This window comes from Stylophora pistillata, chromosome 13 (genome assembly GCF_964205215.1).
Source record: "Stylophora pistillata chromosome 13, jaStyPist1.2, whole genome shotgun sequence".
NCBI lineage: Eukaryota > Metazoa > Cnidaria > Anthozoa > Scleractinia > Pocilloporidae > Stylophora > Stylophora pistillata.
The window spans coordinates 5,875,168-5,902,882 of NC_142531.1; the positions used below are offsets into that span (position 1 = coordinate 5,875,168).

General features: G+C 40.9%; 2 protein-coding genes across 2 annotated transcripts in view; one reads left to right on the top strand and one right to left on the bottom strand.

Annotated features, from left to right (window-relative positions):
• The window catches only part of LOC111326990 (uncharacterized), a 34,430-nt gene extending 6,902 nt beyond the window's left edge, over positions 1–27,528 (top strand). The window contains 31 exon segments of the mRNA XM_088743111.1: positions 875–977; positions 1,461–1,654; positions 1,851–2,004; positions 2,099–2,247; positions 2,889–3,215; positions 4,595–4,668; positions 5,675–6,022; positions 6,671–6,917; positions 7,499–7,611; positions 8,535–8,593; positions 8,945–9,084; positions 9,395–9,629; positions 10,782–10,870; positions 11,409–11,654; positions 12,083–12,181; positions 12,602–12,696; positions 12,868–13,146; positions 13,979–14,128; positions 14,529–14,786; positions 14,944–15,126; positions 15,599–15,808; positions 15,900–16,056; positions 16,533–16,669; positions 17,357–17,611; positions 18,405–18,522; positions 19,105–19,275; positions 19,617–20,098; positions 20,876–20,929; positions 21,350–21,445; positions 26,112–26,158; positions 26,160–27,528. Coding sequence (XP_088599237.1) covers positions 875–977; positions 1,461–1,654; positions 1,851–2,004; positions 2,099–2,247; positions 2,889–3,215; positions 4,595–4,668; positions 5,675–6,022; positions 6,671–6,917; positions 7,499–7,611; positions 8,535–8,593; positions 8,945–9,084; positions 9,395–9,629; positions 10,782–10,870; positions 11,409–11,654; positions 12,083–12,181; positions 12,602–12,696; positions 12,868–13,146; positions 13,979–14,128; positions 14,529–14,786; positions 14,944–15,126; positions 15,599–15,808; positions 15,900–16,056; positions 16,533–16,669; positions 17,357–17,611; positions 18,405–18,522; positions 19,105–19,275; positions 19,617–20,098; positions 20,876–20,929; positions 21,350–21,445; positions 26,112–26,158; positions 26,160–26,238 — 5,348 coding nt within the window. The 3' untranslated portion in view covers positions 26,239–27,528.
• On the bottom strand, positions 21,749–23,836 carry LOC148717375 (uncharacterized). Its single transcript, XM_088743620.1, has 3 exons — positions 23,549–23,836; positions 22,448–23,389; positions 21,749–22,401 (listed from the first exon to the last, which is right to left on the bottom strand). The coding sequence occupies exons 1-3, from the start codon at positions 23,778–23,780 to the stop codon at positions 21,749–21,751; spliced, it is 1,827 nt and encodes a 608-aa protein (XP_088599746.1). The 5' UTR covers positions 23,781–23,836.
• Positions 27,529–27,715: the final 187 nt, after the last annotated feature.

The following is a 27,715-nucleotide window of genomic DNA, read 5'->3' on the forward strand; positions in this document are numbered from 1 at the left end:
AGTAACCACTTCCATGGGGGGAGGGGGGGGGGGGAAGACCTCTAACCTCTTAAACCCGAGGAGTCACTTACGTCTGATTTCTCCTTAAAATATAACCCCTGGATTAAAGACTGAAGTCATGAGAATAAAGAAAATGATCACTTATTAAAGAAGCTCGTGATTGTTAAACAAATTCTCCTTGTAAATACCATAGGAAATGTTTAGAGAACAGTATGAAGAATTTTCAAACTGATGTTAGGGTGGAAAGGGTTAAATCTAGGGACCACCCCCTGGCTTCGTAAGGTTTATAGGGGGCGGTAACCTCTTCCCTAGGGGGGTACCAAGGGCAACTTTGTTTTTCTAAAAGATGTGTTCCAATCCTGTGTTCCTGAGTTCTTTTGTTCAATATTACAATATCAAAAATATTGATAATGAGGATAGTAATTATAATGATAGTAATGCAATTGCGTCAACCAATTAGGCAGCGATTTATGATGATCTCGAATTCTATGCTATTCGATATAGAATATTGAAAAGACACCTTCTTTTCGCCTGCTTCATGAAATGGTTTGATTTCCAAAGCAATTTTGGACAGAAAATCTAGATCTCCTTTGCGTACAGTTACTCCTTTTTACGTTTCCATCCCTGTAATACTCAGCTGTCTTCATAATGACATCATCTGCGCCCAGTCAGAACAAAGCATAGTACCCTTTGCAGCTGTTGTCACGCAACTCTTTGAATAGAATGTTGCGTGACATCCCAGGGAGTGGCTATGAAGGCCTTCTCTATAAGTTTTAAGTGAGCTGTTTATGATTGGAACAACGTGAACTTTTGCATTGCTTTCGGAAAAAAAATAATCAGAACATACGCTCATTTTATTTCTGTTTTGTCTCAGTAAATTCACAAGATTCAAGCCTTAAATTCTTCACGACACCGGCTGATTCGTACACATTGGCTACTGGAGGTCAGTTTTATCTGAATTGTACCGCAGGAGGAAGGTAGGTCGGATATTTGTATGTAAACTACAAGGAATACTTAATGCCTAAGAGTCAGATCATTTGATAGTTTTTAAGGCCTTGTTTCACTGCAAAACTTTTCTTTTCGTACATCTTGTTGCAACTTGTACTTTCATTACAGCAAGTAATGAAGGATGTAGAATCATTTTCTTCTTCAATAGACCAAAACAGCAACGCTGCAACGCATTTTCAACGCCCTTTAATACATGATCCAAATATGGGGTGGCGCCTTGAGGAGCGGGCCCTTCACTTACAACGGTACGCAAACTGAAAAAAAAAATTGCTTGAAAAGTTACGAGAAAGGTACCAAGGACATCAAGGCTTTGAAACCTGCATGAACTACTGAAACCATGGTTACAAACTAGAGCAACCTTAACACAAACCATTTCACACAATATTTGATTTCATAATTGACTTGATTGTTATATTCCTGCGTCTAATAAACGTTTCTGCTTTTCTTTCCAGTGTAACACCTGACATTTTTTGGTACAAGGACAACGTGGCGATCAAGGACTCTGGAGATCTGTTCCAATATCTTAATTTCAATAGAACTTTACGACTGGGATCACTTAGCTCAAATTCACACAATGGCTTTTATAAATGTGTAGCCGGTATCAGTGGGGCGACTCTGGAAATCACTACTACTATAAAAGTCATAGGTTCGTACGTTTTCGATGCGTTTTCTGGTACCGCCAGCGCAGATGAGAAAATGTTCATAATTCATCCATTTCTTGCTGGCTCGTATCGAATGCGTGCGTGAAATGTTCGTTGTCTGAATCAGTTGACAATTGCGATTTGATTATAGTTGTTCAGACTTTCTCCACTCTTGTTTTAATGGCCCGTTTTTATCCACAGACAAAATAGAACCGGTGTACAATAAAGAGGTCCATCCATTCTATGACATAAGAGAGGGAAAACATGGTGGCAGCGTGACACTTTTCTGTAACACAACCGGAGGCTTAAAAGGCAGTCCGATATGGTATTATAACGGAGAGAAACTTCAGTACAGGTACAACTAAAAAGGGGATTGTTCTTTGAAGAAATAAAAATCCATACGGCTGATTTCAAGTCTCTTAACGAACATGCCTTTTTTATATCTTCAGTTTAAAGTTTATCAACAGATGGTCAGTTAGTTCCTCCTCTGGGATACTCACCATTCGAAATCTAAAAGTGAAGGACTTTGGCGTCTTTCAATGCGTTGTGAAGAATCCAGTCAGTGAGAACTACAGGGTGTCGTATTTGGTTGTGACAGGTGTGTAAACCTCACGAGGAGGGGATCCCCCTAGGGAACTCTCATATCCACATTGCAGGGTGACACTCGTAACTTCTTGGTGATAGTTGTAATGGAACATACTCGTTGGTCTGACAGTCGAATCATTTCCGACGTATAAGTGTCTACATCGTGAGACAAACAATTTTTTACTTCATTGCAGAAATCGAATTTCTCTAATCTGAAACTAGCCAGGTTTGAAGCCAACAAGGTTGATTTTTGAAGGAACACTTCTTATGGGGAAATATGTTTAATTATTACACGACTCGGGCAGTCAGAGGGCCAATAACTAAAATCAACCAATCAAAATGCTCTATTGCTGGTCAATATTCTCTCAGTATTGGACCGGGCACTGTCCCGAATGGTCCCGAATGATACCGCACTCTTGTGTCCCTTTGAACTTCAGTCGTATAATAAATCTCTTATTAACCAAGCTTGCTCGGGACCGCACTGGAAGAATATCGGCTCTCGGTCTTTTTTGTACAGACCTCGCTGTGCTCGGTCCGTACTGTCAAGACCTCGGGCCGATATTCTCCCAGTACGGCCCTCGCGCTTGGTTAATAAGATATACATCAAGCTCGCTTTTTGCATGTATCCTTTTACTTCCTTTTCTTTAATCTTAGGAGCACCTCTCCCACCCGTGAACATCAGCACGTCTAATTGTACAAACTTTTCAACGATCCTGACATGGGATGTCAGGCTGCTCTCTGGTCTCTCACCTCCTGATCGTTTTATCATTGAATGGTCCGCTAGATATGCGTCTTTACAACAATTTACACTCACTCCTTTTGTAAAACTTGCTGAAGTGCCCAGTTCTGCTCGATCTTATGCTGTGAACAATCTCAAGCCAAACATAGAGGTTCATTTTCGCATCCGCGCTAAAAATCAAGTTGGTGTTGGTTTTCCTGGCTTGTCCCCGGATAAACCTTTTTGTATCACTGGGAGTAAACGTGAGTGCGATGACATCAATTTGATTTATTTTTTGAAAATTTCCTATAGTTAGACAGACAGACCGACAGATAGACAGACCCCCAGACAGATAGACAGGGCTACAGACAGAGACAGACAGACAGATAGAAAGACCGATCGACAGACAGATAGATAGACAGATCGACACAGACAGAAAGATAGGTAGATAGATCGACGGGCAGACTGATAGAAAGACAGACAGACAGATAGACAGACCCCCAGACAGATAGAAAGAACTACGGACAGACAGGCAGATAGACAGACCCCCAGACAGATAGACAGAACTACGGACAGACAGACAGATAGACAGACCCCCAGACAGATAGACAGAACTACGGACAGACAGATAGACAGACCCCCAGACAGATAGAAAGAACTACGGACAGACAGACAGATAGACAGACCCCCAGACAGATAGACAGAACTACAGACAGACAGATAGATAGACCCCCAGACAGATAGACAGAACTACGGACAGATAGACAGACCCCCAGACAGATAGACAGAACTACGGACAGACAGACAGATAGACAGACCCCCAGACAGATAGAAAGAACTACGGACAGATAGACAGACCCCCAGACAGATAGACAGAACTACGGACAGACAGACAGATAGACAGACCCCCAGACAGATAGAAAGAACTACGGACAGACAGACAGATAGACAGACCCCCAGACAGATAGAAAGAACTACGGACAGGCAGATAGACAGACCCCCAGACAGATAGAAAGAACTACGGACAGACAGACAGATAGACAGACCTCCAGACAGAGAGAAAGAACTACGGACAGACAGACAGATAGACAGACCCCCAGACAGATAGAAAGAACTACGGACAGACAGACAGATAGACAGACCCCCAGACAGATAGAAAGAACTACGGACAGACAGACAGATAGACAGACCCCCAGACAGATAGACAGAACTACGGACAGACAGACAGGTAGACAGACCCCCAGACAGATAGAAAGAAGTACGGACAGACAGACAGATAGACAGACCCCCAGACAGATAGACAGAACTACGGACAGACAGACAGCAGAAAGACAGACCGACCGTCAGGACGATAGGCCAACCAGTTATCAGGGAGAAAGATACACAGTCACTGCGCCAGTGGTTCAGCCACTCAGTTAGGTGGTCAGTGAGTCAGTGAGACAGCCAGGGTATCAGTCGGTAAATCGGATTGTAGGTCAGTCAGTCAGCCGGTTTACCACCCAACCAGTCCACTATCCAGCCATATCATTAATCCGTCAGTCACCCACCATAAGATTTCTTACCCTTATCATTCCAGTTTCTAGAGGAAGGTAATTCTGACAGATAGATTTTGATTGACAACTGTTCTGCTTTCTTGATTTAGGTCCTTCTTTATATCCCAAGAACTTGCGGATTGTTCCCACAAAAGTTGACGGACGTTTGCACATGACTTGGACGGTAATTCGAATAACCTCTTAAAGACAATGACCTCCTTAAAAATCTGTTGCGTTTTCCTTCAGTAATTGAATCGTGTTACAATACATAATTTTCTGATACGAAATAATAAGTCTACAAACGAACCCGCGTTTGTGTAAGAATATGTCATTTTGAAAATTTCTTCAGTTCCCAAAGTAGTTTTTGTATTGTTTACCTCTGATTATGGACAGATTTTTTATCGATAAGTTCACTGGCCAGTATGTCGTAAAAACGATTCAAAATTTCTGAACGTAGCCATTTTAATAAGAAATATGTGAAATAATTTAGTAAATACATACTATTCAGCTGACACGGAAATGATCTTGGTTTTTTAATTCCATTACTTACAATTGAGGTATGGAAAGGTTTCTTTCGTTACCCAGGTTTGTCTTCCTTTTGTAACAGTGATTACAATTATGATAATGATGGTAATTATCAAAGTTATCAGATACGATGGATGTATGAAGTTCATATATTTTGAACTGCGGTTATAGATACGTATGATGCACGATCCTCGCAGTAGAGAGCGCTATTTATGCAATAGCGAAAATCAGACCTGAAAAAAACCCGTACAGGCCTGATTTTTTTCAGGTCCGATTTTCGCTATTGCATAAATAGCGCTCTCTACTGCCAGGATCGTGCATCATACGTATCTAGAACCGCAGTTCAAAATATATGAACTTCATATATCCATCGTATCTGATTTATCATCACGGGTTTATTACGAATCAACTTAACGGCCTGCTCCCAGTTGGCTTGTTAGCTCAATTGGTAGAGCGCTGCACTAGTATCGCAGAGGTCAGTGGTTCGAATCCCGTACAGGCCTGATTTTTTTCAGGTCTGATTTTCGCTATTGCATAAATAGTGCTCTCTACTGCGAGGATTGTGCATCATACGTATCATAGTTATCATAATAATTGTGAAGTGTCCTAACTATCATTATCATATCATAGGCAAGAGCGCTGATTTCTGGTTTTTTTTTTCACAGAATCTTGATCAGTTAGATTGGGGTGGAGCGGATTGCACCTACAGAGTATTCTATCGTCCAAATACTACAAACGAAGCCTGGATGAATAAAACTTCATTTGGCAGATGTGATCTGAATTTTATTCTAGTACAAGGAGTGTTAACAAATCAAGTCTACGAGGTTAAGATTCGAACCGAGAACAGAGAGGGGCCTGGGCCGATGAGTCCTTCCATTTTTGGTCGGTCCGGACAGCTCCCCCCCCTTGAACCACCAGCCGATATAACTGTGGTTCGTGTTAACGCGAAATCTGTAAATATTAGTTGGACTCCATACAAACCCACACCTCCTCGGTCAGTGGACGGTCACTACGTATGTATTAACAAGTACCAATTTCAATGTTGAAGTGTCATACTTCGTTCTTCTTTTTCGATCAAGTTTTTGCCATCTTCATCCTAACATTAGTCTGCATATTCTTCATACGATCCTCTATACATTTCTCAAGATGCTGGTAACGAGAATCTGTTTTAAAATCTAGCACTTCTTTAGTTGGTGATAATTTCCTTTAAATTCGTAACCAAAATTTTTTATTCAATGGTGATATTGTAAGGAGAAATTAGATGCTAGTCACTCTTAGAAATCAAAGGGTAAACTTCAAGTAGTCGGGCTCAATTTTTCTTTTGATTTAGTTCTTTTTTAGACGGTCTAGTGCTTGCTGTCGTCAAGTGACTAAAACGTCTCTGTCTTCAGCCAAAAGATAACGCCAGCTTACACAAAATGTGACAGAACGCGTTCACTATTCAAGCGGAATGTTTGGAGTGGTAAAATACTCTTTCTTGCCTCTCATAATTGACTTCGGACAGCGACCGGAAGTAGATTGCAGCCACATCCGGTCTGCTTTGACATCTAATAAAACATGAGTGACCAAAACCTCTTAGATTAAGCTCCTCAATATGGTCCACTACAATATAAAAACACTTTCCACTTACCTATTTAAAACCTTCGTTTATTATTTTCTAGATCTACCTCTGGCAGGGTGTTCGCACAAATAAAGTGGATTTGCTTACAGACCATGATTTTTCTGGGGAAATCGTGGAGATTCCAGACCATGCCATAACAGTGAAAGTCGTGGGAGGAAATGTCGTCACAGGGGTAGTGACGGGGCTCACTCCATGGACCATCTACACCGTACTGGTGCGAGGTTATAACAATGCAGGACTCGGTCCAACTAGTTTCCAGGACGTTTTTGTAAGAACTTTGGATGCAAGTAAGCGGACGACAAGTTGATGTTACTTTGCGATTTTCCCCCTGTGGCACTGAACCGTGATAAAATTGCTAGCAATCTAAGATCGGAATTGAAGTTTAAACAGTTCTGGGCCCAGTGGTATGAAGGTCGGATAACGCTATCCTGCGGATAAATCGCTATCCGATGGATAAGCGATAGAAAAACGTACCCACCAGAGAGAGAGAGAGAGAGAGAGAGAGAGAGAGAGAGAGAGAGAGAGAGGGAGAGACAGACAGACAGACAGACAGACAGACAGACAGACAGACAGACAGACAGACAGACAGACAGACACACACACACACACACACACACACACACACACACACACACACGGTGGATAGCGTTATACAACTTCGAAGAAATGGAGCCTGATGCTGGATCAACCAAATAGTAGGGCTGTTAAGAACCACGCACATCAGTGGATTTTATTGTTGAAAGAGCTGTTACAAGAATTAATTAAGTATTATCGAAGACCACAAAAGCCATCTAAATCAGTGTATGATTTCTTTCTTATAATCGGACTCGTAGTAGATGACATTTTCTTTTCAAATTTTTCTCCGCAGAGGATTCCTATTACATTTTGACGCTGAGAATTACAAGTGAAAACTTCTCAGAGGACCTCAAAGATCGAATTTCCAATCGATTTAAGGCTTTGAAAGAAAATGTGACGACAGAGGTTAGTGGCAATATTGTCTGAAGATTGAGCTGAAAATAGTTCGATGTTTTCAGGGGCAGAGGTAATCTAAAGAGAAAGAAGTGGTTGATGGGTGTAAGCGTATTGGGATGGGACGGGACGGGACGGGACGGGGGTGAAGGCACCTTGCTGCATCCCCTCCCCCCCCCCCCCACCTCAAATTTAAAGTGTAAAAAGATCAAAACTATTTTAATGGATTTCTTTATTCCGACTTCGGCATCTTTGGGCTGGGGTGGAGTACAATACGGTGTATGGCCAAAGTTTTATTTTATAGCTAATAGCTGAGCCAAATATGTGAATTGATTATTTCTTCATTGAGCTAATTATATACTTATTTAATTACAATACCATATTTTTAACTACTTCTTTTAACAATGAAATTAGACGTGAAATTAAAGACAAGTGAGAGCTGTGAAGCTTTTACCATTTAAACCCTCACATCAGTGTGCAAGATCCCCTTACTATTCTACATAAAATGTCGTCGTTTCAATGCTCTTAATTCTTGTACATGTTAACCAACTGTTTTTATTTGTTTATTCTTTTTTATTGTTTTTTCTTTTTAATTTTTTTTTAACATGGGGGTTTGTAAGTGGGTTGGGTTTCAATTTTGTCTGCTCTTAGGGGATAAGGTCAGGTAATTTACCCAGTAGGGGACAACCTTGTCCTATTGTAAATTTACCTGCCTTTGGCAAATTGTTAAATAAATAAAATAAATGCATTTCCTAGGGTATTTGGAAGAAGAATTTGTCTCACAGAAAAGAGCCTCTTGGGTTCAAGATCAGTTTCTTTATTCTTATGACCTTAACGTTTGTTTCAGGGGGTGATGCTAATCACTCTTATGGTGTAATATATAGGGTCATACAAAGCAACAAATAATCAGCTTTTCCTGGCATTAATTTTCACAGATTACAAAACTTTATTCTAAAAGTCCATGGTTTAAGAGCGCTACCGTGCTGTCTTTCAGGTATGTATTCTACTTGTTTCCACATATTTTCTAGCAAACACTCTGAGTGGAGGTATTATGATATGAAATTAGCCAATCACTGAGAGCTAGAAAGGGAATTATTTTAAGGGAACAAAGGTCATAGTGGACGCGAAAATGGGAAAGTGTGTGACAGATATCCATCTAGTGGTTTTAAAAATGATTTTCGTTACGATCCTAAAACATTTATGACGAGTTCATGTTTCATTCGTCTACAGATTCGAAACCCGGCCTTCATGGGAGTTCTACTTGTAGTTTAATTGCAAATTTTCACAAGTTAATTTTTTTTAGTTTGTTGTTCTAAGGAAATGAAAACTCCATTTCACTTTTCAGCCCTGGAAGCGTTCAGGCAGAAATTCAGATGCAAACAGCGAGTCCCAATATTAGTTTTATTGAACAAGTAGTATCCCAAGCTGATAATCTTGGAAACTTCTCGTTGGATAGAAACAGTACAAAATTACAAAACCAAGCAGGTAATGTTTAATTTCCTAGTATTACTGAACCATATTCGTAAAAGATGACGACATATCGTGACATATCCTAACCGTGCGAAGTGATCATTTCACGGAGGCTGTGAGTTCTGAAATTGTCACAGCTCGCTTTCTTTCTGTTTCTGGAGAAGAAGAAAGAAGTAAATTTAAAGGATGTCTCCTGAATAATCACCTAAGAAATTGTACAAAAGTAATTATGTGGTCTCCCTCAAAAACACCATCCCCCCCTAGTCAAAAGACAGTGACTGGTCTCTAAATATCATTATGTATCTTTTATTTTTACTTTTGTCAGGAATACAAAATGTAACGATTCAAGCTTCTCATTTGACGGTGAACGTGACTGGCAGATTTGTCATCAACTGCACCGTGATTGGCGGTCCTCCCGACCTTCTGATCACGTGGTCTAAAGGAGGAAATATCGTCGGCTTGAGTCACCGCACAAAAGTCGAGACCAACGGGGGTTATTCCCGCCTCACTGTTAGAAGTGTAGTGGCTTCTGACGAGGGGGTCTACGTCTGCCAAGCAGGGTAAGCTCGTTCAACTTGGCAATAGAGAAGACCTTTAATGCTGCTATGAAGTCACCTTTCTAACAACCGCTTAGCGGCGCCAAGAGATTTGTCAATTGTTAGAGAGCTATAAGTGCCACGGATAAAAACTCCTCTTATAGGAAAATATAGATTTAGTCCGGTGAACGAACGTGAAACAAGTGGGAGGCTTATTTTTTTTGGACGTAGTTAAATTTAATCGAGGACTCTGTTAGGTGATTGTGTTTTGACTTGGTGTCCGTTTTATGGACACGCATGCCATAAATTTATATTACAGCACCAAAAAGTGTTTTGGACAATAGGGACCTTAAGCAGTTAGGACGGCAACGCCATGGAAGACTTCGATTAAAAAATGAATTTCTACTCTTAGCTAGAATTTCAAACATGGCTGCAGGAGCTTACTGTATCATATGGCGCCACAGCTCAACTTCAGCATGACGTATAAAAGTGGCGTTGAGTTCCAAATGGAAATTAAATAATTTGCCGTCGCGGTTTCGCTTCGCAGACGATGCAAATTTTGGCGATTTCACGTTGTTAGGGACCTTACGCAATCAGGACGGCAACGCCAAGGAAGACTTCGATTAAAAAAATGAATTTCTACTCTTAGTTAGAATTTCAAAAATGGTTGCAGGTGTCTTATACGGCGCCACAGCTCAACTTCAGCATGACGTATAAAAGTAGCGTTGAGTTCCAAATGGAAATTAAAATAATTTGCCGTCGCGGTTTCGGTTCGCAGACGACGCAAGTTTTGGCGATTTCACGTTGTCGTTTTGCATAGGACGGCTAAGAAATGTACAAAGTTTCAAAACGTACGTGCTGAGCTATTGTTCTGCCAATTAGATCTCTTGTTTTTCCACGTCCTCGTTGCCGTCGCCGTCGTGGTTGCGTAAGTTCCCTGTTGTTTTGCATAGGAGGGCTATGAAATGTACAAAGTTTCAAAACGCACGTGCTGAGCTACTGTTCTGCCAATTGGATCTCTTGTTTTTCCACATCTTCGTTGCCGTCGCCGTCATGGTTGCTTAAGGTCCCTAATATCACCAGAGTGACGACCATACCGTCTGATAGTAAAACTCAGGAAGCAGTTTGAGGGGGAATTTTTGTACTCAATTCCTCCTTTTTTCATATATTTTACAGTAAAGGAAGTCAGATTGGTACAGCAAGCGTGGCAATTCAGGTTGTTCCTGTGCTTAGAATATCACCGCGAATAGTTACCAGGCGCGTTGGTAAGTGCAGAGTCATTCAGCAGCCATATGACATTATCCCACTGCTTATTTCCTGACAGTGTGCTTCATGGATTTCTCAAGATTCTCACTTTACGATTTTTCAAAGGCACATGTTACAAAAACCGAAATAGTCATGTGTTGTGTATCGTACGGCTTTTCGATAGGATGTTGTGAAATGAAAACCCGAGTTGTAACATCAACCAATCAGAACAGCTTGTGATATTGGCATTATCACAAGCAGCCAATGAGAGCTGAAGGTCAATCTTTTTTAAACGTCTTCAAACGCGGGGGAACTTAAGTAGCCGGGTTCCAGTTGTTGTCGCGTTTACGCGTGGTTGGTTGGGGTATTGACGGGAAGTTTTTACTTCGACCAATCCCAGACCGTATTCGAACAAAAGCATAGCCAGCCCAGATTTCTTTGAAAATTGCTCTAAACTTAATTATAAGTGACCATATCTATTGGGTCTAGATTGTTATTCGGCCTCGACGAAAGGAAAAGTTCTTGTATTGAGCAACGATTTTACGATGAATTTATTAGGTGGTGAAGCATCGTTTTCCTGTAGTGTGGTCAGAGGCGTCAGGCAAGGAGCAAGCGTATTCATGGTTGAAGTGACAACAGAAGAATCAGAATTCCTCAATAATCCAACGAACTACACAGCAACAAATTTGGAAATCCCTGACCGAGGGGAGATCTATACAAGAAAATTTGTCTGTGTGATGCGGTCACAGGAAGGATCTCTGATGGCTACGAGTGAAGTGGCTAGTCTTATTATCATAAAACCAGGTTAGCAAATTAAGAGCTGCATGGAAGGGGATTTTTTTTTCTTGCGGTCTGACGAGCAAGCACGGTCGATATAGGGTAATGCGGACAAGAAGTTTAAACGAGTTAAGGAAAACTCTTTCTTACGTTGATATCTTCACATTTCTTTTCTCAAACCGTATTCCCGTACGGAAGGCAAACAAAAGCTCAGAAAGTGAAGAAATTGGCACCTTGTAATAACATGGCAAACAGAAAAGATTTCTTATTTAACTCTCTTGTATGAATGAAAGTTAAGGCGTTGTAGAAAGTCTGAGGTACGGCCATATAACAGGCGAGATTATTTTCAAGGTTGTTCACGATCGCTTCATTGTATTTCAAGTCACGTCATTCAGCTAATTTGAGTTTTTGTCGTAGATGTTTTAAAACTTAAAACAATCTTATTTGCCTCACAGAAGTTTTACAGTGTCGTGAAGAGCTGCTTGCAGGAGTGCTGTGGGCAGCCACAGCCGCAGGACACATCGACGTCAAGCCTTGTCCACCGGGAGCCAAGGGTAAGTCATAGTGAGGGTTTGGGTACAACAGCCACATGTCCTTTTCCTCCTAATGAGGACAAAACATTTCACATAATTGGACATTGAGCATTTCCGTTACTCTGTAGACTACGTGACCTAACCCGATTTAAAGAGCTCCCGACCAAGGCAGTAAAGTATTAAAGTAGATTTACTAGTGGGTGGACAACTCTAATTGCCTCTCTCATTATTTGCTGGTATACCAGTTTGTTTTAATGACATAGATTGTCTTCTTTTCTTGATAAAGCGAAGACTACGCCCGCGTGGTATGATAGTGAGTGTATGACCAGGGTTGGTTCCCATTCTCCCCCAGTCCCCCCTCCTACTGCTCCTCGGACGTCAAGCATAGATTTCAGTGGACTCTTTACCATAACTGTAATTCATAATCTGAACTCATCCTAGGCAAAGTTTCTCGTTTTTGTGGTGTGAGCGGAAAGTGGGAAAACGCAAACTTCGTAGACTGCAGTTCTCGTGAATTTCTGCGACTGGGTAATGAGGTAAGAACTGATTAAATTTCATGAATTGATTTCTCATTCTAACTTGCCTATCACTTATAATAGATGTATAAACCCTTAAATAAATTGATTGAGGGACTTTAGACGAGGATCATACCCAAACTCATTGCTTTGTTCGTCCTCCCATCATTCCATTTCCCACTTTATTTTCAGGTCGAAGCTGTTACGGAAGGTTTCCAGACAAATTTTACCGCAAAACAAATCCTCTCAGAGCTGGTAAATGCTACTCAGTCAAACGCAAACAACACGCAGAGATCTCCAGAGATCTTTGGCGGAGACTTGGTCATCGCTGTGAATGTACTCGTCAAAGTGGCCGATTATAATGCTGAACAAGGCAATGTGAGTGAAGAAAAGGCTGTCAAGAGCTTCGTTCAGGTGGCGAGTAACTTGTTAGAACCGATCAATCGTGTAACTTGGCAGGAACTCGAGAATGTAAGTTTTTGTGTACGTTTACTGTAACCCTTTATCTCCTAAGATCTGATTGCCAATTTTCCCAACTGGCTGCTTCACGTTTTCTTGTAGTTACGGGAATTTGGTGTTAGATCAAGATAACAAATTTTATCTGATACGTTTGAGTATTCTCATTACCTGTTTGCTGGACAATATATGGATTTTTTGGGAAGAAGTTACATGTTAATCACTTCTGGGGGTTTAGGGTTAACAGGATGGCCTCGTGAACGGACAGCTTGGAGCCGGTTGTTCAATAATAAAACAATATTATCAAGTTTTTTATATTTGCAGAGTTTCTTTGTGCAAAAAACCTTTTTGTTTTCTCCAGTATTTCCTAAGTTTGGACAAGGTAAAATAATATGAAATTCTATACGCTCTCGTGTCAATACACAGGCGAACACCAAGACAAATCAAAATTTTAATGCGGTACTAGTGCAGGTCTTCTTTCGAACATCTAGCCCTAGCGTATGGTTGAAATTTCAAATTTTAATTTGCAAATCCCCCTTAAGCAGTCTTAAAGACTTTGAAATAAGAGAAGGCAAGTTGTTTTGCTTCTTAGCAGTTTACGCCTTTTATCCCCACGTGTTTTACGTAGTTTTCGTCTTTTCTGCAATAAATCAATTGCCGTTGGTGGATCAAAGGGGGCCATAGGAAAGCGTGGCCCCTTTTCCCCTATAGGGGTCATGGCTTTCTACCTCACTATTGAAAGTTATCTTACAGAAGCAGCGTGCTTGTTGCAATCAGTTTCCAGTCTCGTTTTCATTCAGAGGCTTGTTTAATAGAGTTTCTCTGTGACTGATTGGTTAAATTTCAGTTGGGTGACAGCCGGAGTAGAATCTTAGTGAAAGCAGTTGATGATTACGGTCTGGGTGTAGCAGCCACATTCACTGGATCCAACAAGTCCATAGTTGTTCAGGCTACAAACCTGTTGGTCAGGATCGACCGAGTACAAGAAGACAACCCGGTATGAAAACATTTAAGGATAAACGTACATGTGGCTAGCCGCACCGAAAATGATTACATAGTGACAATGACTACTGACCGCAAATGGCTTGGCACGATGACGTTGAAGGAATAAAGTGATTTGGGCGATTTTGGTAACTTAACACAATGAACTATAGAGAAAACGTCGGAAAATTCAAACAGCTAAGCTTTGACATGCTTACACGACCAGCTAAATAATTTTAATACTTTGAAGGTGTTCCAATCAGCGGGTTAGCGACAAGGACATGATAAGAATGCGCGAAGTCATCTTTCTCAACAGTGTGTTTCAAGTTGTGCGCTGAAAAAACTCATCAGTTGCGTGGCATTTACAGAAACCTTTGCAAAATGTAATTGATGTCTCTTTTCATGTTTCCTTTTAGTTAAGATCCGAAGGCTTGAATGTGGCTTACAACAAAAGCTCCATTCATCTACCAGCCGAGGCATTCAGTTCATCCCCAGACTCCCGCGCCATTACTTCAGTACTACTCACTTTGAACGATGTGTTACCTCTGGACAAAGAAACTGAGGACAAGAAACAAGCGGTCACCGCTAATACCACCATTGTATCATCCACTGTCTATCCCAGGCCTCAAAACGTATTCAAGCGGCCGGTCAAGATTGTTCTTGAGAACAAAGGGGTAAACATGAAGGATTTATAATTTTTGTGGCGGTTGGGTTCTATCTAAACCTTTTTTTTTTTTTAACCCTCTCACTGTTGCATGTAATAAAACGTGTTATAACTTTCCATTGCAAAGGAATCTTAGCGCTAACCTTTCTCCTGACTTTCTTTTTAAGATAAATGTTCTCTCAGGAGTCGATCCTAAAAGGGAGTGTGTTTTTTGGCGGCCCGGCGGAGGAGGCGTATGGCAGACCAGTGGTTGTAGACTTGTCGCTGAAGAGTCCAATATTAACATTACAACATGTGAATGTAATCATTTGACCGTCTTCGCTTCACTCATGGATCCTCATGATGCACCTGTGAGTAAAAAAGTGAATCACATCGCCGCTCAGTTTTTTCAGTCACACTTGTGCAAGGCTGACCGACCTCGTTTTGGTGCAAACTCGTTACCAATCCATACAGAAGAAGGCTTGTTTTGCATAGCGTGTATTTTTACGTGGGTTAAAGGGCTTTCTTTCGTAACTGAGAGTGTTTATAAATTGGGTGACCGATCAGTAGGGTTGAGGAGAAAAGAGACACTTACATCAAGAACCAACTTCAACCCAACAGCCAATCAGAACAAAGTAGCTTTGACAAGGAGCCAATCAGAAGTCATTGTTTATACACGTCATCGTCCTTAAGCGTGATTAACGAAAGTGAACTGGTCGTAATTGATGATTGACTTTTACCAGGCATTTGATTTGGGGAATTTAAAGAGTGTAATTAGGCCGTGGCAATCACAACACAGAGTTGTCACCCTTAACATTTATTGTGTGTATATTTCTTCCCCAGATCAATGAAGCTCATAAGAAAGCACTGAAAATCGTTGCAATCGTTGGTTGTTCCATTTCTTTACTTGCTGTCGTTGTTACTATGGTCGTTACTGTGTTTTTCTGGAGAGCAGTGAAAAGCCCGAGAGCGAAAGTTCTCTTGAACCTGTGCGCGGCTATCGCCATTTGTTGCATACTTGTGATAGGAGAGGGTTCAGCGAGAAATAACGAGGTACGTTAAAAATAGTTTCGGTATTTATTCATAAAGATGGATCTGCATTGGAGAGAGTCCTCTACTTATCTTTTTCTCTGTTCTTTTTCAGACGGGCTGCACCATCATGGCCGCTTTACTACACTATTTCCTGTTGACCTTGTTTTGCTGGATGTTGTGTGAAGGAGTGTTACTTTATATTCTGCTTGTCAAAGTCTTCGGAGGTGGAGCTGATGACAAAGTCAAGTATTTTTACTTGCTTGGATGGGGTAAGTTTATTCGCTGTCTTCTCATTTTTTCTTTTTTTCTCATTCTAATTTGTATTACTTCCCTCTTAGTAAGCTGTAGACAACTTTCGCTGGATTTTTAACTAGTAAGCCGGCAAAACTAAAGCCCTTCGTTTTCCAGCGCTTTAGGCGGTCTTAGTTTTACGACATCAACTAAAATGCGCTTTATTCCAACTTTTATTCCCCTCAAGTTATTCTCAAGTACAAAGTATCAGATATCCAGAGAATAATTTACCGAAAAGCAAATTGAAGCCGCATGTCCTCGTAAGCACAATTCTAGATTATCGGGGATTTTCGTCAACGGAAGTAGTCTAAAAATGATCTAAAAAGGGTTCCTTGGGGAGGAACAAAGCCTGTATGAAGACCTTAGCCTCTTTTGTCTGTAAAGTATACCACTCACTCGTCCAAAGTGGAAAAGACTTCTCGTTTGAAATGAGTCAATTATTTTTGTTTCCAAGGTTTTCCTGCCGTTATAGTTGCTATATCGCTGGGTGCTACTCAAGCTGTTGGGTACGGTTCGTCAAAGGCTTGCTGGCTAGATGTCGAAAGTGGACTCGTTTGGGCGTTTATTGGGCCAGCAGTACTTGTTATCCTGGTCAGTGGATATTCCTTAGTTCTGTTTCATTCATATCAGTGCAAAGATTCGCTCCACTGGATGCTCTGACAGGAGAGAACTTGTTTCCAGCATCTTTTCGGCTGTGAAATCCAAAATGGAGAAAAATCAATCTTGAATTTTTGGATAAAGAGTTTCAGGGAAAGCTTTGAGAGAAAGGGTCTCATCGTGGTTTTTGTGGTCTATGAAACTAATGGTCAAATTTATTCAATCTATTTTGATTTTCTTCCATCCTCAGCCATACCTCTCCGTTCTCGATTAACGCCGATAACAAATGGTAAAATTTAAAAAAATTTTCAAGGCTCACATAACACAACGGAGTTCATATTATGTGCCACTCTTTGTCGTCCTAAATAGATATTTGTTGCTTTGTTAATTAGGTACGATCCACGACAAAACTACTTGGTACATAGTTTTTACGTTGCCACTTTTAAGGAAGTACAACGAAATGAAACTTAAAATAAACTGTAAGTCAGAGAGATAATCCTCCTTGCCCAATCAGGCGAGGGAGGAGGGGTTAGGTAAGGGTATTAGGGATAAAACGGGTCTGCTACCCCAGAACAATTCCATCTCAGTGGTAATATGTCCACTATTTTTTACGCGGATTATAGCTTCTGAAACACCATTTATTTTCAAAGTAAACAATTCTTCGGTTTTTTTTTTATGCAGGTAAATATCGTGGTGTTCATTTTGGTGATTCGTCAAATGATGGGCACACAACACATTCAAAACAAGACGCAAATTGAGAAGGTCAAAGCTGGCGTCAAAGCCTCCGCGGTCGTTCTTCCCTTGCTTGGAGTCACGTGGTTGTTCGGCCTTCTTAGCATCAACACTTCTACAATTGGTTTCCAATATGTATTTGTCATTTTTAATTCTCTCCAGGGACTGATGATCTTTATATTTCACTGCTTGTTAAACAAACAGGTAATTTAGAGCTACAGAGCAGAATGATTTGGAGTCTGTTGAGTAAAGATGGGTTAATGGCATATGCATAAGACCCTCTCAAAAGTGTTCACGTCAAAGAAAAAATCCCATGTTTTGCACAATCAGTATTAATGTCAATTTGTTGAAATCAGCATCAATTTTTTCCTTTATGATCTAATAATACCTTTCCATTTGTTCTCGATTGCACCTCAGTCGATCCGAGTACATCGACCGCCGAGTACATCGACCGAGTACATTGACCGCTGCCTGGTTAGCTCAATTGGGAGAGCGCCGGACTGCTGTGCGGGAGGTCGAGAGTTCAATACCGGCCGGACCAACACTCAGGGTCTTAAAATTAACTGAGAAGAATATGCTTCCTTTCTTTAACATCAAGAAATGGTTAGATATTCTAGTCTTCTCGGATAGGGACGAATAAATGGAGGTCCCGTCTCCTGCAGGGTTAGGGGCAGGAGACGTTAATTTCCCACGCACGAGATTACTGTGTGATGGATGTCCTCCCCTGGGGTGGGTTGGGTGGGTAACAGGACCCCCGTTGATACCAGTGTTTACTACACTGAAGGGGCTATCCTGTATAAATATAGATGTCTGTCTGTCTGTCTGTCTGAAAGGTCTTCAACTTAAAGGTTCTAGAATCCCTGGAATCAAACGAACATAATCTTGAAAAAGAATACTTCTGAGACACACCCATACACCCCCCGTATTTGCACCTCTAACCACATAGACAAATGGCTTGCTTTAGAGTTTTAACATTTGTTTCTCTCTATCGCACCAGATACAGGATGCCATCAAACGAATACGAGACAAAAGCAGCTCAGGCGCGTCAACGACTCCGAAAACTAAACCTTCTCCTGCCCAAAATCCAAAAAACGCCATAAATATTACTTCGAAAGGTAGGTGATCTCTTGTTTCGTTGCAAGAATATCCCTAGGGAACATTTCTTGAAATATGGGACTTTTTCCCAATCTGAAGGGAAAACCGCCCGTAGTCTATAGAAGAAGCGATTTTACTTTTTTAGGCAAGACGAGCGTGAAGGAAAACGCGAGACAAGCGCAAGGCGAGCCCACAGGGCTCGATCCCCTTCTCTCGTGTGTGTCTTTCTCCACGCGTTCGCCTTGCGTTTGCCTCGCACTCACCTCGTGCCTGCTTCCGCTCTCTTGAAAAACTCGCGAAAAGAAAAATGATACCTGTGCTGCAGGCTAAGGCGCCCGAGGAGACCAAAACCGAGGCTCGGACGGAATTTGTTCAAGAGTCACCAGTACTAATAGCATCAGATAAGCAATAATGGCTTTGATTGTGAAATGGGATCAAATAAATCAATTGAAGGATTATCGATAACAAGCTACAATCGTTCCAAAACATTTTGATGAATATCGATTTCGTCGTCGTCATGTATTACCAATAATCCTACGTTTTTGTCGGTGCAGAGGCAGGAAGCGGCTCTAGATTTCTAACCAGCAAAATCTTCCCTTCAGCTAAAAAGAAGTGGTCAAACAAGGCACAGAAGGATTATGAAATGGTTGAACATCTCAGGAGCCAGTCAGATTCAACATTACCCAGCAAAAACGCGATCAATGACACGAGAATTAGCGATGAGCCTGAAAACCCAGAGATGCTTTTACAAGAGAAGCTGCCACTTTACGAAAGTAAGTTTCATGTTCTACGGTGTAATTTATCAGAGTCTTATTCGAGTGGCAGACCAACTTGTAAATCCACTGGGTCCTCACGTATCAGAGAGGTGAGAAGATGTGAGGGCAGTTTTATAATTTCTAAAAACGAAGAAACAAAATCATAATCGGAAGTTCGTAGCTACGTATGTGATCTTTCATTAACATCTGTTATCTGATAGCGAGGGTCATCCCTCCAAAAAATTGTCCAAAGAAGTCGCTCAGTTAAGAGCAAATGCAGATGTGCCTACTACGTGCCCAAATTTTCTCTTTTCTTCGACTACTTGAAGACTGTGTCACTCTGGTTTTTTTCTTTTAAGATAAAGAAGGCTCTCCTCTTATCACCTGTGCTCAAGAGAAAATCACACAGAAGGATTCTGTTGTGGAAACCGCTGAACAAAATACATATCCGGACTCCTTAGTAACAAACGATACGCGAAAAGGATCCTCGATGGTACCCAGCAATGATGACATTTTGCGCTCTAAAGACGGGATCACAAATCACATATATGAGAAACCACCCGAGGATTATGTTCTTCTTTTGGATAAAACTCCTCAAAGAGATCAAGCATATCTTAATTTTGAAGAGGAACCTAGTAAAGAACATGGTGATAAGATCTCAAACGATGGGGTCCCGAGTCGCATATACGAAAACTCACTCAGTGAAAATTCTCCTTCTGATGAAATAGACTCTGTGATAACTCAGGAAGAAGATGCTTTTGTTTTGGAGGATGAACCTTCTATTCAAGGAGCCACGCCTTCAGAATCGAACGACAAACTAGCTGGCGCAATAACGGTAAAGGTGAATGATCTAAGACACTCGAATAAACCTTCCACTTAGAAAGTTTAGCCAAACCACTTCTCCTTAAAAAAAAAAGTAGGCTGTGTGAGTGATAGATGGTATCAACGTTTTAAATAATCTCTCATCATTATAGTAAAGGTTGTGGTTTCTGTTTTCTAATGCACCTACTTTCGGATACAATGAACATATGAAAGTTCATATATTTTGAACTGCGGTTATAGATACGTCTGATGCACGATCCTCGCAGTAGAGAGCGCTATTTATGCAATAGCGAAAATCAGACCTGAAAAAAATCAGGCCTGTACGGGATTCGAACCACTGACCTCTGCGATACTAGTGCAGCGCTCTACCAATATTTTCGCTATTGCATAAGTAGCGCTCTCTACTGCGAGGATCGTGCATCATACGCACCTACTTTCAGCGCAAAAACCAACTCAGTCAGGTAGGAAAAAATTAAACGTCGTAATATTCCCCCCCACCCTTCCCCCGATTGTAGTGTTGGCACCCCTTAACCCTAACTAGGTTAGGCGAGCTGAGAAGACTGGTTCTAGTGCACGGAATCAAAGGCAGAAGAGAGGAATTGACATGTACAACTACCTTGGGTGGCTCAAAGTATTGTCTCGGCTTTGTACAGTTCTGTTGAAAAACTTCAGGGATATACTGACCCACGAGGCTTGGGCGCTTAAATTAGAGGAGGAAGAGTTCAAATTAACGGACAGCAGCCGTTATCCAAATTATTTTGACCGACCAAAAATTCTCCTTTTTTTTTTTTAACAGCAAGTCGAACTCAGAGAAGTTCCCGAAGATGTAAAGAGTGATGAAGACTTTGACGTAAGTTCCACATAAAAAGTCGCAACATGAAAAGTCATGATACAAGGCATAGTTGCTTTCCTTTGATATCGCGCTCAGTGTCTGCTGTTTGTTTTTGGCTTCTGACGACGCTTGTCAACGTCTTTTCCGGCGTTTGACACCGTTTCCGTACCATGTTTCTTCGCTTTACACGCGTTTTTGCTTAGTATTTTGATGAGCTTATGCATACTTGTAATCACAATTTTTTTTTTTGTACAGAAATTTTCTTTACTCTGTGATTGATCCAGAAAACTCATCAGCCAATCAGATGCCAAACTAAAACCAATCACGACTTGATCGCCCACGCTTTTCCGCCCTCTAGGAAGTTAGGTTGTTTTTACTTTGAGTTCTCACGAAGTTCCTATTTTTCTCTATTCTTTTCTATTTTTTTTTTTTTTTTAGATCAAAATGGCTGAAATACGAGTCAAAGTCGATACCGTCCAAAATGCAGCTGATGCATTTAGGTCACATTCTGGGAAGTCTTCCACTGAAACTCGAGTGAGTAATCTGTAATCAAATCTCGTTCAATTTGTTTGATGTCCTTTTGAAGTCCTCTAGATTATCACCAAGCCCTTTAAAGTGCTACTGAAACGAAATTTTCGTATCTGAGATTTTCGCTCTAACCTGTAGTTTTGAATATGCTGATCATCATGATATAGTTTGCTTTGGCCAAAAAGAAGCGAAAGATATCTTTTTTTAACCGTTCAAATCAAAAATTTTACACAAAACCATGTCCAGGCTCTGGTACCAAGCGAAATGGATTGATGACGTCACTGGTTGTGTTCACTCCGATAGCGTGGTTTATTTCACCATAGTTAGTAGAGTGGTTTTCACCAAGTGGGGTGCGTCTGAAAAGAAGTAAATGAAGCGGTGGGGAGCATAGATGTTCATGGTGCGGTAGCATGGTTCATCACCAGCAATATCTCCAAGTTCCTTGTGAAGGCTGTAAAATCTTCTGTTTGGAGACGCCCCATCTGATGTTGCAGCAATGACCCATAAGTTGCAAGCGGTCTCTAGAATCCCAACTGCCTCCCAGAACAATGGGATAAGTTGTGCTGCTGTAATGCCAGTTGTAGCAAAGCGTGCAATTGCAAACTTTAACTCTGTGCAAATTCCTCGTAAAAGGAACACTAATGCATGAGATGCAATCATGTCAGATTTCTCCAAGACTGCAAAACTAAGTTCTGGGTCACCAAGGTCTGTGAACCCAATGAGTTCACCAGATTCTTTATCCAGGACAAGGTTTGCCAAAACTTTCATCTCATCAAATAGCAAAACTACGTAGCGCTGGACATCAAAGTAATTTGATGTTTCAGACCTCAAGACTTCAAAGACTTCATTCTGAAAGCCTCTCTTTGGTTTCATAGCATTCCTGTAATCTTTCAGTCTTCTTTGACTGGGCAAGACAAGTACTCCACTATTCCTCAGCTCTTCATAGCAGGAAGGACTCTTTGCTGCCAGAGATAAACAGAATCTAATTGCCATTGGCTGATAGCGTACCGCTGCTCTTCTGAAACATTTTTTGCTGTTCTTGCCAAAATAGCTTCATGAAAGGAGTTACTTTTGACTGTTCTGCGTCAAGTATCGTGATTAACTCTTTACTCAGTTCATTGTCTATCTCAATGCTTGACTTTTGTAATTCAGCACGCATTTCATGCAATTCCTTTTCAAGCTGTGCACACTTCAGTCTGTGTTTTTGTAAATTTAGTTTTATCCTCTGAGGGTCTGTCTTAGACACTGGAGCCTTGAGCTGTGCAGGTTTTAGGCACTTTGAACTATGGGCTTGGGAAATACTTCTTGTTGATTCATTGCACAGCACACAGATCTCTTCTCCCTGGGGAAGACGGCAACCCTTGCTTCTCCAAAATCCCATATGGGGAAACTGTTCCCGTGGTCGTTCTTCATCTTCCTCAGAGTCAGAAGTATTACTGTCTGAGTCAGTAGCACTTAAGGGGACAACATGATGAAACAGTTTGCCAGTTAGTCCGCATTCCTGTACTCCACTACATAACTTGAATGCTTCAAGCTCTTTAATCAAGTTTGATAATGTGACATTCTGCACAGATCGACGATACTTGAGATATAAAGGATGATCATCAACCAAGTAACATCCATACACTTTAACAGTAAATGCCAGACTGTCATCTACAACAACTTCAAGATGTGGTAACATAAAAGGCGCGACCATCTTCTTGAAAACAGCTTTGTCAACAAAAAACTTGGAAATCCAGTTAACAAGGGATTTAAGTTCTTTTACTCTGTTGCAAAATTCTTGAAGTGTCTTATAAAACGAGTTCGTAGCGGGAACGTCTTGTTCAAACGGGCGTTCTGATGGGGCATTTCTACTTTGTGTTGGTTCCCTTTGATAACTTTTCTTCGGCAGATTTTGCGTTGGAATAGCTCCAAATCGAAGCTTTTTCTTTGTCATTTTTTCCAAATGGACTCTAAAAGAGACAAAAGCAAATCATTATTTCTTAAACCTGACTCTCTACGAAAGAAAAAGCTGTTTGTTTATATCTTAGTAGCTTGGCAACGCTACGCACATAATTTACGCTCAGCAATCGTATCGTTCCATAGCAAAAGTTATCGAAAAATACTTACATATTTCAATATCTTCAGACAAAAAATGCTTTTCGCAAGTGTAGAGTTTGTCTTCATCTATCTGTCTTTTAAAATCTTTATCCATTTCCATTGTTTTCTTGAGTACACCAAGCCACTCGTTGCGCCATCTCTTGTGATTTTCATCTTTCGCTAAGGGCGACTTGAAAATGCCGATTCCTTTGGTTCTTCTACAAGAACCACATCCAAAAACCGCACAATTTACACCAGGCATGTTAAAAGACTATATTCATAGCCAAATCAAACTCTAAAAGTCGAGATATTTTCCAAATCGAGGTAAAATACGATCATTCGTGAGACGCACATACTAGCCGCCATCTTTGAATCAAGTGTGTGCAGCTTCATAATCACGTGACATACCAAAAAAGTAAACAAAGAGTTCCTCGTCTGAAGTTTGCCGGCCTTCATAACCAGTCCCCTCTACTAACTATGATTTCACTCACTGTTTGTTTGTATTCGTGGGCGAAGGAGATGGCAGATATTGAAGTTTTGTCAAGTGAATCTTCTTCTGAACGATGCGAAGTTGTCTCCAGTAGCGAAGAGGAAGATGGTGGCGTAAAATGGGGTTGACAGGCCTATACGACTCCCCGGCGTGTGTTTAGAGTAGCCTATTCAAAGTTTAGCCCTCACGAGTATGTCTTTGAGCGACCGCCCTCTTTTGTAAGATACGAGCGGCGGATTTTTGTATAGTTCGCTCAGTAGTGGTTGTGTTTCTATTAAATGCCAGTTTTTCATGAGAATTTGCTTTATGTGTGGCACTGAGTACGCACATCAGGGATTGCGTCTTTTTCGAATCGTTCACCTTTGTAGATGTACAGCTATTTTTTTGACTGCCTCGATCGTTAAGTTGTCTTGATTGCTTTCAGCTTGCGCCACGCGCGCTGATTCGATCGTACTACAGTTCTCAGTGTTCAGTGTTTCAGCCGTTTTGGCTCGTTTTCTTTTCTTTATTTCGGTATCAAAACGACCGATTTCACGTTCATAGAAGCACATGATCGCCTTTACTGTTTCTTGCTCCGCGTTGTTAAGGATTTGCTTTATCTCATTTTTGAAATCCTCATCTGCTCTTATTTTGGCCCTCGCCCTATATTGTAGGGATTCTGGGCATGTTCTGCTTGGCATTTGGTACAGAGGGATTTGTTCGTTATCCTCAGACTTGCCGAGTAGATCATCTTCAGTGGCGGTGTCGTATGAGGCCTCCATGTTTACTTCACTCTCTGAATGGCATTGCTTTGGCCCAGGGCATTTAGTAGCCCATCTGCCATTATAATGTCTTTCGACATTTTCTGTAGATGGTCAGGCAAGACCGCGGTTTCGATCCTAATCTTGTGGATCTCGTCAGTTGCCAATTAACTAAATAGACTGGTAGAGATTCGTTCTCGGTATCAGTCGGGAATTTTGCTCCCTATCCAGGCGAACCTCTCGCAGATAGCCAAGATGCCGATGTGGCCGCCGATGAAGAAGAAGAGGATGGCATTTTGCCCGAAATCCTCTTTTTCGGCTTCCCAACATGCAAGCCACACTCCATGCTTTTACCCTTCTTTCACAGAAGTACACAACCAGTGACGTCACAGGGCTGTTTTGGCCGCGCCAAGATGGCCGCCAATTTTGATCTCAGCCGGCCAACTTCGAATGGTTAAAAATGTACTTTCCGCTATGCGTTGGTCCAAAAAAAGTACACAGCGTTTGCAAATAACGTTCAAACTCTATTATATGTCAAAAATCTCGGATATGAAAATTACGTTTCAGTAGCACTTTAATAGGAAGTTGAAAGGATCACACCCTACAGAAAATTTTTGTTAGTGTATCTTGACCGTTTCTTAATTTAGCAGAAGGATGGTGGACGACGCACAACTTCATTTGGTTGAACCTTGACCAAAGTTTTCAGGAAATTGCACATTTTAAGTCAAGAGCCGTTTGCCTCACTCCTGATGCATTCTGGGTCTCTAATAAAACATGACTTTATTAACCCTTTACGCCGTAACATTAACATTCATATTTTCACACCGTTGTCTTTAAATTTCCTGATACTGACAAGGAGAATTTTTGACAATAAGAAGCTACTTAAATTGGTGATCATTTCCTTTATTCTCGTGACCTTTACATTTGATACAAGGGTGATTCTGTAAGGAGAAATTAGAAGACAGATGTTTTAAGGAAAGAAGCGGCGTGGCGAAGTATTTAAGAGAGACTAACACCCCCCTCCCCCCCCTCCTTGCATACCTCCCCTCCTTTCCACATACCCCCGAATCCTAATGCGATCCCAGTAAATGATCAATTCCGTTTCGAAGAACTAAGAATGATCTGGAAATAACCAAGCCTGTGTCGCAAATTTGGTTCACATAGACTCGTTCTTCATTAACACGCCAGGCACGTGGCACAATACTCCCAGGGGACCAGATACTCTGAGTCTAAAAATAACTTAGAGGGAGCCTACTCTAAAAATAAAGTTTATACGTGGGAGACCTAGTCTTCTAGCCTGATCGTCTTTTGATCTGGAATGATAAGAGAGTGTGTCTAAGTGAATCGATTTTTTTATCCACAGTCTTCTCGTAGATTGTGGCTTAGATTGCGACAAAACATAACCAAGGACCGAGATTGAAATATCATCTGACCTGTCTAACAACGGAAGAAATGTTTACGATGATGTCGAAGATCAGGAGTTAGTATAACGTAAACCAAAAAGTGACAGCGAGTTCGTGAAACACAAGCCGATGTGACATTCTACGTTCCTCAGCAAACGCGCCTGATGTTCCTCCTTTCGCGTTGGAAAAAGAGAGAAAAGTGAATAGTTTATAACTTTACCCGTTCATTAAGTAATAATGTACTGTTTCGGTATAAAAATATTGCCCAATTTGAGTTCGGTTCCACTTCAGATAACTACGATCCTCTATTCGCGTCCAATTAATTATTCCTTGAACTCCCATGAGTGACCAAGACGGAATTTCTCCTTGCAATATCAGTACCGAATATCAAGCAGACAAGTGATGGAAATATAGAAAAATACAAATTAGATTATTAGTTGATCCAATGCCAAACTCTCAGAAGTAGCATCATAACAATTGTTTGGCAGACAGTAAGGAGAATTACTGACGAGATCTTGGAAGTGAAAGGGTTAAAAGTTATCTACGGTGGTTATTTAACCCCACATATAGTTTCTAAAATACTTATGAGGGTCAAAGTAAGCAGTTAAAAACTCCCTCCGTGAGCTGTTTGTCTCTGATCTCAGGAGCAAGCACAAAATACGTATTTAAAAAACTCAACTGCATTGAATAATCTATTTATCTTAAAGCCTGCTAAGAGGTAGTCTCCCTCGCAGCCGTTTTCAGTCTTGTCACGCAACGCTCCTTCCCACAAACGAGAGTAAAAACGTGACGAGAGTAAAAACGGCTGCGAGGGAGACTAGCTAAGAGGCTGTTAAGAGTATAATATTTTACCCGTTTCACATTAACTCATTTATGCCATAAACTATTTCAACAAGAAAGGAAGGACAAGCATAAAACTGACAAAAATTTCTTTATTTATGATCTGAATTTCTCTTGGATAATGTATCTAATTCAAAAATTGCAAAAAAAGTCCTCGATGTTCTTGTAATTCTGGCCGTAAATTGCAAGAACCTGATAGGATGTCAACACGCTTTAGTTTGCGCGAAATGTGGGAGTAAGATGGGAAAAAATCTAGAGAAAGCGGTGGTAAACTCTTCTTTCTCCGAGTTTGTTGCTGTTTTACTTTTTTTTCAATAGGTTTATAACTATCTACTGAAACACAGATTTTTGTGGTCCTTAGCTACGAGGTAGTATTTTGTCATACCAAAAGTATAAACCATATAATTCTTATTTCCGAAATCAAAAAGTGTACATCACATACAACCCTTTCAAATGTTTTCATATAAAATGATCTATTAAAAGGTCCCTTGTGGCCGCTTCCATATTGAAGACGGCCTGAAGATACCGTAGACATGATCTCTTGAGTATGCTTTTCCCAAACATCAGCATGTATATTCTCCATTCCGTTCTACATACATTTCCATTGTAACCGAACAAAAGAATTTGTGAAACGATCAAGAGCTTCCTAAAACGACGATCACTTCCTACATTCTCATGACAACAACGTTTAATTCAGGAGCAATACTGTCATGACAAATTATTA

Excerpts from the sequence above, each read along its gene's own strand:
- LOC148717375 (XM_088743620.1), bottom strand. The coding sequence starts at position 23,780 with ATGCCTGGTGTAAATTGTGCGGTTTTTGGATGTGGTTCTTGTAGAAGA. Across the intron at positions 23,390-23,548 it reads GTCTGAAGATATTGAAATAT|TCCATTTGGAAAAAATGACA; the intron begins GTAAGTATTTTT and ends TCTCTTTTAGAG. Across the intron at positions 22,402-22,447 it reads AATGTTTCAGAAGAGCAGCG|CAAAGAGTCCTTCCTGCTAT; the intron begins GTACGCTATCAG and ends TATCTCTGGCAG.